This window comes from Dendropsophus ebraccatus, chromosome 10, assembly GCF_027789765.1.
Source record: "Dendropsophus ebraccatus isolate aDenEbr1 chromosome 10, aDenEbr1.pat, whole genome shotgun sequence".
Lineage (NCBI taxonomy): Eukaryota > Metazoa > Chordata > Amphibia > Anura > Hylidae > Dendropsophus > Dendropsophus ebraccatus.
This window is the reverse complement of record NC_091463.1, coordinates 38,602,153-38,612,813: the sequence shown is the minus strand read 5'-3', so window position 1 is coordinate 38,612,813 and position 10,661 is coordinate 38,602,153. Positions and strand designations below refer to the sequence as shown.

The 10,661-nt window shown below is 44.9% G+C and overlaps 1 protein-coding gene across 2 annotated transcripts in view; it reads left to right on the top strand.

Moving 5' to 3' along the window:
• Nucleotides 1-388: 388 nt before the first annotated feature.
• The window catches only part of EFNB1 (ephrin B1), a 49,354-nt gene continuing 39,081 nt past the window's right edge, over nucleotides 389-10,661 (top strand). For both annotated transcript variants that reach the window (XM_069985898.1, XM_069985897.1), the window contains exon 1: nucleotides 389-792. In XM_069985898.1, coding sequence (XP_069841999.1) covers nucleotides 686-792 — 107 coding nt within the window. In that variant the 5' untranslated portion in view covers nucleotides 389-685. The remainder of the gene's footprint in view (nucleotides 793-10,661) is intronic.

The following is a 10,661-nucleotide window of genomic DNA, read 5'->3' as shown; positions in this document are numbered from 1 at the left end:
GTACATAGTAACCCCCATACTCTAAAGCTTTGGCTCTCCAGGCATGATGGGAGTTGTGGTTTTGCAACAGCTGGAGAGACAAGGTTTTCTACCTCTGCTGTATACAGTGAAGTATATCTATGTGTGTGCAGGGTGATGATCGCTGTCCCGCGATCCTAGTCCGTACCCGCCGCACACATAGACCTGCTCTTCAGCACTGAGTGAGGGCAGCTCCTTTAAGGGGCGTGTCTTTCTGCCAGTCACGCCTCTCTCGGGACAGAGGGTGTGGTCTGGCGAGGGAGCCTCATTAGATTACTGTCATTGGTTGAGGCCAGGATTGTGTGGCCACGCCCCCGGGGGCGGGGGTGATGCGAGCGGCGGGTGCCCAGCGCCTCAGTCTGAGCCGGGCGGCTGCAGGAGTGAGCATCGTGGCTGCCTGTCTGTAGTCTTGGAGCTTGTGCCCGGAGCTCGTACTGGATAAGACGCGGGGGACTGTGCACTGAGCCGGCGCTGCTGGAGATTACCGCACTGGAGACTGACATGGAGCCGTGACGAGAGCCCGGGACTGGGGGATTACAATTCATCGCTCCGGCACCAGGGGATGGGAAGCCTGGATACCTGACGGAGCTTTGGGCGGGTTCTGAGATTGGAAGGGAAAAAGTTCGGATAGTCCGGGACTGGCACGGTGCCCCAGCCGGGAGTTGGGATGGAGGGTCTCCGGCGGCTGCTCGGGCTCCTGCTCGCTCTGTGCCGGGTGTCTGCGGTGCTCGGCAAGATCCTGGAGCCGGTGACCTGGAACTCGCAAAACCCGCGGTAAGGAGCGCGGCGATCACCTGCTCGTCCCCCCCTGCCTGTCCGCTCTAGCCCCGGTGTGTGCTCCGTACCGCGCGGGGGCCCAGGAGACGGGACGTCCTAGCTCCGGCGGTGGCGGCTCCATTATACTCCTAGGAGCCGGTGCCCGCACAAGCTGTGGTGGATGTGGCAGAGAGGACGCTGGAGAGAAGCTGGAGCAGCATCGCCCGGGCTGCCCGGTACCTGATGCTACTGGGCACCGGCTACAGACGCGGGGCACCGGGGGCGCGAGGCTTGTGGGCTTAGCTGGTGGCATTGTTGGCATGGAACATGGTGCTGCTGCTGTATCAGGGAGCACCCATCCAGGCTGGGAGCTCTGCCACTGTGTGCAGGGTATTGTAGTCCTATCTTCAGTACAGGTTACTATATATTAGGACTGTACAGGGTACTATGTATAGGGACTGTAAGCAGAAGACTACAGGGTACTATGTATAGGGACTGTAAGCAGAAGACTACAGGGTACTATGTATAGGGACTGTAAGCAGAAGACTACAGGGTACTATGTATAGGGACTGTAAGCAGAAGACTACAGGGTACTATGTATAGGGACTGTAAGCAGAAGACTACAGGGTACTATGTATAGGGACTGTAAGCAGTGGACACTACAGGGTACTATGTATAGGGACTGTAAGCAGTGGACTCTACAGGGTACTATGTATAGGGACTGTAAGCAGTGGACTCTACAGGGTACTATGTATAGGGACTGTAAGCAGTGGACTCTACAGGGTACTATGTATAGGGACTGTAAGCAGTGGACTGTACAGGGTACTATGTATAGGGACTGTAGGCAGAGGACTGTACAGGGTACTATGTATAGGGACTGTAAGCAATGGACTGTACGGGGTACTATGTATAGGCACTGTAGGCAGTGGACTGTACAGGGTACTGTGTATAGGGACTGTAGGCAGAGGACTGTACAGGTTGCTATGTATAGGGACTGTACAGGGTACTATGTATAGGGACTGTAGGCAGAGGACTGTACAGGTTGCTATGTATAGGGACTGTAGGCAGAGGATTGTACAGGGTACTATGTATAGGGACTGTAAGCAGTGGACTGTACAGGGTACTATGTATAGGGACTGTAGGCAGAGGATTGTACAGGGTACTATGTATAGGGACTGTAGGCAGATGATTGTACAGGGTACTATGTATAGGGACTGTAGGCAGAGGATTGTACAGGGTACTATGTATAGGGACTGTAGGCAGAGGATTGTACAGGGTACTATGTATAGGGACTGTAGGCAGAGGACTGTACAGGTTGCTATGTATAGGCACTGTAGGCAGAGGATTGTACAGGGTACTATGTATAGGGACTGTAGGCAGATGATTGTACAGGGTACTATGTATAGGGACTGTAGGCAGAGGATTGTACAGGGTACTATGTATAGGGACTGTAGGCAGAGGATTGTACAGGGTACTATGTATAGGGACTGGAGGCAGAGGACTGTACAGGTTGCTATGTATAGGCACTGTAGGCAGAGGATTGTACAGGGTACTATGTATAGGGACTGTAGGCAGTGGACTGTGCAGGTTTCTGCTTGGTGCTGTTGAGCCCTGTATACGTTGCCAGTCTTTGCAGTATATACTGGTTACTAGATATTAGTGCTATAGACAGTGCAGGGTGGCTGCTTATGTTGGGTGTAGTATACATGGGCACCATTTTTAGTATATCTTGGTTAGATAAACAAGCTCAACATATACAAGCAGTAACCTACACTTACTACCTGCAGTATTAGACAAATAACCAGGACATACTGGCGTATATACAGCGCTCAACATATACAAGCAGTATGTCCTGGTTATTTGTCTAATACTGCAGCTAGTAAGTGCAGGTTACTGCTTGGTATTGTTGGGCACTGTGTAGGTATAGGTTGGCACTGTTGGCAGTATGTGGTGAGCCTAGATCTGTGTGTAGTTTCTAGTACCAGGCCAAAGTCTCAATAACTAAATACATATATATTAACTTTCAGTGAAGTTTCGCAGTCTATTATAGTGACTAGAGAAGTGTGGCACTAAGCTGGGCACAATAGCTTGTAGAAGTGACGTCCGTGTAGATCTTTGTGTCTCCTCTCATGGCGGTGGACATGGCGGTGTCTGTATATAAATGGTGATCTGTGTATGTGCTGGACCATGGTGGGGCCGTAGATCTGTCATGGTGGACTACGCATTGCACTATGTAGGAGACTTCCATGGCTGGATCACCATAGTCTTTACAGGCCACTATCTCGCACTCTGTAAGGGGGGGTCTTTGTGTTACCAATCAGGTTGTGATGGGTTTATTGAAAGACAAGCAGATAAGACAGTCTCCTTGCTTTGTGTCAAGTGGCCGGTCCTTCATGTACTTTTTGACACTTCACTCACCTCCACACTCGGGATGTACCTGGCCGTACCATGTTACTGACCTGTCCACCTATTCTGGACTTCTTGCTGCTAGACAAAGGGATCTTTTCCAACCCTATAGGATATTCTGTATACAATGAAAGTTTTATGAGAAGGCTTTGCTGCTGGTCTCCGTTGTGGTCGGTCAATGTGACCTCAGGTTTCTGCATCTTTTTTGAGGGTTAATTCAGACTGGCTGTATGAATCCCAAGCAGGCCTTAAACCCAGTCGGATGTGAGCTCCTGACCTTCACAATGTGCCAGTGGTCTCACCACGTCACAGTCTTCTCCTCTGTAGGTGGCTGCCTGGGTACAAGGGAAGTCACTACTCTTTTATGTCTTTTGTAATGTGACATTGATCTCATTGAGGTTTGTAGCCTCTAAGTCACCTCACTCATACTTGGGGGGGATTCAGTCACACATTTGCTTGTCTTTACCTACTTGTAGAATTGGGCAATAAAACCTTCACCCATAATGAACAGATGCATATGATAGATTGTATATTATACATATGAATTAGTGTTCAGCGATTTGGAAGGCTGCCCCGTGTAATACGTGTGTGCAGGGTGCGGCAGGGGTCTCTTTGAAAAGGGTCTTTGTAAATAGCCTGGTTGGAAATAAACCTGTGTGCTGCCAGAGGGAGCTATATCCAGCAGGAAAGGTGCCGTTCTCTGACAGCAATCTGTGATGTGGAGGAGCCAGGAACTCATACTGAGCTGGTAGTTTCCTACTCCATGGTGGTGAAGAGAAGTCGTGTAGATGGGGGGGGGGGAGTAAGTGATGTATGTGCGCTGTATCCCACCACGCATCTTACAATATTCCACCAATGTCTGAAATCTTATAGAATAATCCTAATGGCCGTGAAATAAAAAGTGAACAGATATCTGAAAATCTAGACTGATCTCATGGCTTCCCGGTAGATGGCCCTATCCTGTATCCATACAAAAGGCTTCGAGGGGAATGAGAGGACTAGAAATTCAAAATTTTGGTTTTACAATCTAATGATTAGGCCTTAAAAATTGAGGATGTTACACATATGTGTAATTTAATTTGTTTTATAGATGGATTTTACCTGGCATCGTTTCATACTTCATTTTTTATGTGTACGGTTTCATTGTGCTATTTAGCAGCAGTAACATAATGCATCCCTCACATGCCGAGAATTCTAGCTCTACATGACATTGATATTTGGTCAGGCAGGGACTTGTCTAGCCTTTTCTCATAGGGCAAGATGATTTGTGAGGCCGCTGTTTGTTATATTGGAAATTGTTCTGGTTTTATTAAGTTAGAGTACTTTTTTTTTTTTTTTTTTTTTATTATATACAGAACTTTTTCTAAACTAACATGCAATGGATGTGCCAGAACGGGTGCCTCCAGACAGCTGTAAGGCGTCAAGGCCGGACCGTACTTTGCTTAATTTCTTCATTTTCAGCTTTGACACGTGTTAACTCTTTGCCAAGCTTGGATGTCCACCCTGTCCACGCAGCTACTGATGGCTGCCCTGAGCCCCCCTAATACTACTCACAGCGAGTCTGTGATACAACTCCCAGTGCTTCCCTCCGCCACCCTCACAGCACTGTAGAAGTTAAAAAACATCATTCTAAATCCATATGTGCTCTATCCACTATAGTCCACATTTCTTAGAAAATTTAATTTTAAAACTCCATGAAGTAGTTTGTGTTGTCAGGCTGGCTTATGAGATCTGAGAACAATAGCGCAGTAATATCATGAGGCCGGGCGCCTATATTGGTATTGAATTCAGCAATGAAGTTTCATTATACCTAATTAAAGTGAAGGGTCTTGACAGCAGGGGAATCTGCCGGAATTACTGCAGGGGTCCTCAGGAGACCGGGGCCCCTCTTCCCATCACTAAAGTGTTATGAGCACAAGTTATAGAAAATAAACCATAAACAGCTGCCGCACATATATAATACATAGAATACAGTGTAACATACATATTATAAATATTTACTTAGTTTTTTTTTTTACCTCTTTATTTACTGATTCCATTTTCTTCTGATTCCTGGCCCCTTTTCTTAGATAATCCTCTTTAACACTATACTTATATATGTTGTATTAGATGAGTATTTATACAAATTCTTTGCGTTCTTAATACATTTTCATAGTGGAACAAAGTCGGGCAACGTTTAGGGAAGTTCTGAACTACTTATTGGACTTTTTCTTCCTGTTTTTATTGCTTATGTTGCAGATGAACCCTCTTTCATATCTCTGGGATATTAAGCCTCTGGTAGCATTTATGGGCTAGTAATGTTCATGTTGGAGCTGGTCTAGAATGGAAATTGCTCTACTTTGTGCTTTGCTGCTTGAGTCTGGAAGCTTAATGTGTGGTTTCAGAGCACAGTCAAATAGAACAAATACTTTATTTTCTGATCTTCTGTATCCTGTGGTTTTTTTTTTTTTTCCTTCTCCAGAACTTTAGGCGTGGCACGTTAACCCTCTCCTCCCTGCGGGCATCGGGCGCAGTCGTTGGTAATTGGTTGACAGCTGTAAACAGGGGCTGATGTGTAGCCTGCGGTTTTAAGAAATGGTGACATTTCTGCTGCTTGGATGCTTTAGAGCTCCACTTGCGGTAAATAAGACAATAGTTGTCTGGTAATTACATTGAGAACAGAGACCAGAGCGGACTGTTCTCCTAACAAGCTCTCGTTTACAGCCGTGACAATAAAACCTGCCACCCGTATTTCCCTCTGTATCAGCTCCAGCTCTTCTCCATCACAGTACAGGTTTATGTCATGGTGTTTGTTGTGACTGCTTTGCATAGCGACACAATCTACTGCCCTTCAGGGCTGATTGTGGATATTCAGCGTGTTTCTCTTCCCACTTATCTCTATAGACAAAATGTAATAAGGCACCTTGGGGCATGATGTGCCCACCTCCTGCCGTGCTGCCTTCACTAAGGAGATGTGACAGGTTCTGCCAAGCAGACGCTCCAAGTGGGTACGGTTCACTGGATCCCCAAGGAGGGGCTGTTATGTGTTAGGTGAATGGAGATGATTGCTAGGATGACAGTATTCCAGCAGACCTAAGGAATTGCTATCCTACCACTTGACTTTGTGTAGTGCTACGCCATTAATAGTTAATGGGCACAGGCCTGGCGAGTCTGGTGTGTTTTTTATTTTTTTATTTTAAGTCTTCCTCTCTCCGTTCTGTTTTACTTTCTGCTCTGCTGAGTAAGTAATTATACTCCTGGCAGTGTACACTATTTGGTACTTGTCTTTCGCTTCTCATTTCCATTGGGTATTATCTCCTCCATGCCAGGGGGACAGGATCGCTTGCTGCAATCTAAATTTGTGAAGCACCTTCTATTCCAAGAAAGGTGGCCTAGAAAAAGTGCGGTGAAGAACATTTCCTGTCTAAATTACCCCATGATAAGTATACATATATACACTGTGCTGGGCTCTGTAATCTTCTCTGTGGAGTTTGTCTACGTGCCCACCGTGCACCGTATGGTACCATTATGCATTAAATACGATTTTTGCAGGGTCCCTGCTTAATCTTGTTCAGTAAACTGCATTAAAATTGCCTAAAAGCCTCTCTTTTACCATGCCATAGTAGCCATTTTTCAGGCTGCTTTGTATGTGAACTTCCAGTGGAGCGTAAGTAACAGGCTCTTATGTGGGCTCCGCTTTTAGGAATGTCAGTGTGTCTGGACCAGACATTACGTACAAGCAAATGACTCTTTTGGTTCTAGGTTCTCCTCTGTTAACCCTTGCGGCACTGTTGTAATGCAGTACGCTCCTGTCCCTTTAAGTTGTAGCTGGCTGTAGGCAGTGTGGTCCAGTTCTGGTCTTTCTGTTCTTTTTATAGGGTTTTATGATGGACATTTATAGGCAGGCTTTCTTTGATTGCTTGTAGTGCTGGGAGTTTTGGGTTGGTTCTGCATAGAAGACCATGTTTTAAGAGTTAAACGGTTTCCTCTCCTCTGGGAGATTCTTGTTTTGAGAAGGTCTCACCCTTGTTAACCTAATGTCATAGTAGCATTTAACCAGCCATTTATCTCTGCAAAACCTGAAGCCCTTATCAGCAGCGGAGTGCACGTCCAAACATTGCCGGCCCTTGGAATCCGGTGCTTAATTCCTTTCACACACTAGTTATCAGGAATAATTTACAAATTAAAATCAATTGATCTGGATTTGTAATCTTAGCAATACTTAACCCTAACCCTGCTGAAAACCTGTGAAAAAAAATTCACTTTTCTCTTCCAATATTCTATAAGTGTTTCCCAATCTGTGGCTTTCCAGCGCTTGCAAAACACCTATTATCCGTCATGTCCTCATAGTTATGCCAATAGGTTGGGGAAACGCTGGACTAAAGGAATCCCCCCGTAAATTTGCTTTGGTTTTTGCCGAGCAGTCGTCCTTTTACTCATTGCTAGTGTCCAGTACAAGGTGGATGTTGTGTGTAAAACTCCACGATTGCTACTTGACTCCCAAATGCCGGGAAACTTTATGGAAAATAAATGTGTTCACAATTTTGTCACAATTTGCACCAAAAATTGGGTTCAAATAAGTTAAGTAGGAATTGAACGCTTTGCCTGACAGAGTGAATGGCTTAACGGAAGGTGGGTGTGGCTTTGTTGAAAACAGAAGGGACTGCTCTGGCAGTGGCTTATCACTTCTAGAACCAAGTAGTCTGATGATAGAAATCAGACATTCTTAATCCTACTCTCCACTGATAAAATGTGTCCCGATTGTACTTGTTATCACCAGCTAAACTTGCCAGAAGTGGTGGGTTAGGCCTACTTTAGTATAAAGTCTATGGGGGAGATTTTTCAAATATGGTGCAGTTGCCCCTAGCAACCAATCAGATTTCACTTTTTATTTTCCAAAGTGTCTGTGGAATGAAAGGTGGAATCTGATTGGTTGCTAGGGGCAACTGAGCAAGTTTCACTTTACACCATGTTTGATAAATCTCCCCCTATGACATCTTTTAGGTTACACAACTCTAAGAATTAGACAGTGCATCTTGGACTATCAAGGAAGCTAAGATATGGGGTGCCGTTTGTGTCCAGACACGCTCCAGACTATTGCTTCACAACTCCATAGCTCTGCAGCTTAGGAGAGTGAAATAAAGGGGAAAACAGATGCCGGTGTGTGTTAAGACCTATATAGTCTTATAAGATCTGTATCATAATGCGTTTCTACTATGATAGAGATGCTAGTAAGGTAATCTAGGCCCTGTTGAGATGGCAGGTTACCCCCCCACTAGCAAATTGTCATTGTACTGTCCCTACTGGAGCTTCCTCACCTGACTTGCCGTGACACTGTCTAGAAGCCCTAGCTGCCATTTGGAAAATCCATTAGGAAGACTGAGCTTCTGCCAAGACAGAAAACAATAAAACAAAGCAGCGACTTGTAAACGTGTTAATTAGTCTTGGGACTCGGCAAGCTGCACCGCTGCAGATAATGAACTTTCCTGAAGAGAGTGCGAGCTGGGAGGCTGCGGCACTCACACGGTTAAACTGCTCCTTTTGTTCAAGAACCCAACACTTTAAGTGCATTTATTCTTCCGTGGTGCCTCAGGGACTGGAGCTGTCTTGCAATACAGTATTTGTCACAGCAAAATATTAAACACATGAATGGAATCGGCTTTGCCCTCAGATACCCTTCATATTGTTTTTCTGCTGAACCAAAATAGAGAGGCTTCGCTTTTAGTAGTGTGGGATCTAATAAAGCAGATTATGAAGAACACAAGCTATGGGGAGGCGCTTGAGCACGCAGACTGGTTTGTAAAGTCTGTAACATCGGAGACTCCTTGTTCTTTACATGGTCCCTTGCATAGAGTGGTTGCTTTTTCAGGGGTGTTGGAATTGGAAGTTTTACACTGAATCCTTTTTTTTTTTTTTTTCTCTCTGTGTTTATTGTTAGAAAGTGACTAGTGGGTGATAAAGTCCTGTGTAAGAGAATTGTGAACCGCTTTAAAAAGTCCAAATAGTGTGTGTGTGTGTATAGATATCCAAGGAGGTTGCAGTACTCAAAAATAAGGTGCACAACAGATGTGAACTTTATTATGCATTGTTTTTGCATGGGTGAATAAAGCTTAATTTTTTGCACCTTATTCTTACTAAAATAAGCAAAGAGTTCGGATCCCATTATATATTATGCATACTTCTTTAAGAGAACCACTTTACGGTGCACTTTTGGGTGGCTGTCCGAGACTTTACTGTATGGCCATGTTCTGTTTTTATGCAAAGTGTTTATATAGTAGGTCTGTCATTTACTTCAGATTTTGTTATATATTGTAACCCCTTATGTGTACAATGTCCTGAGACTGAGGTTATGTATATTTTTTTTTTTATATAACTGTAACCCACTGTACAAGTTATGGACCTGTACCATAGAAAGGGTTAATAACGCTGCAGCAATATAGCTTTATTTTCCAATCGTCCTTTATGAACTTAAAAATCTGTCCTTATAAAGCTAAACCCGAAAATGGGGATTATCTGCGAAGGCATGTTTAATAAGCCGCTTGTAGCATTTCCACTGTAGACCACAGTGGCTGGAGGGGTTCACATTTCTCGTGGACTACAACTCTCGTCAGACGCAGACAGCAAGGCTTAAGTAATCTGCCTATAGCTGGATAATTGTGTCTGATATATTTCATCTGCTGAACGTTAGGGAAAGCTCATTGCGCGTTGGGTTGCATTAAATGATGGCATGTCTGCAGTAATGATTCCATCGCCGGACGCTGATCTGTTCTCCTAAAATGCCCCTGATTGTTCATGGTAATTTGGTTGGAGATGATGTGCTGCCTTTGGTAATCCTGTTAAAACCTCATCATCTATCCCTGGTTAGGGATTGTACACTTAATCCCTTTGCTGAGGAAGGAGCCAAATGGCGGCTTGTATTATTTCTCTGGTTTTGCTCTGACTACGTGTACAGCCAGGCGCAGGAGCTTCTGAACTTTCTGCAGTTTTGTTAATGAAGAGAAACTTGTCCCGAGCTGTACAATAACTGCAGCTTTTCTTTCCATCTATCTCTGAGAGTAATTGCCTCTGGTACCTGCGAATTTCTAGGCTGGAGTTGTAACGTTGGGTCACGTTGCTGTGTGTTGACGTCAATATCGGCTGTAACAAGGTTCGGAGACTCTCTGGAATCGATTGCAGGTTACGGTTATGTCACAAAACTTCTCAATTATTTCTTTACAAATTTTATAGGAGATTCTGTAGTGAATAGAATCCTATCTCTTTCTGAGACACGTGGCACTTTTAGGCCAAGTTCAGGGCACATTTTGGAATACCCTCTGTTAGCGGTAAGAAATCTTTACAAAAGCTAAGTGAAGATTGTCTTGTCAGATTGTATCTAGTCCATCTGTTCACAACTCACAAAGCCGCCAGGGCATTGTGGACCACAGGGGGTCTGGTTCATGAACAGGAGATGGCATGCACCAGTTGGCCATTGCCTCTAGTGCCAGCTAGGTGTGTACTACATG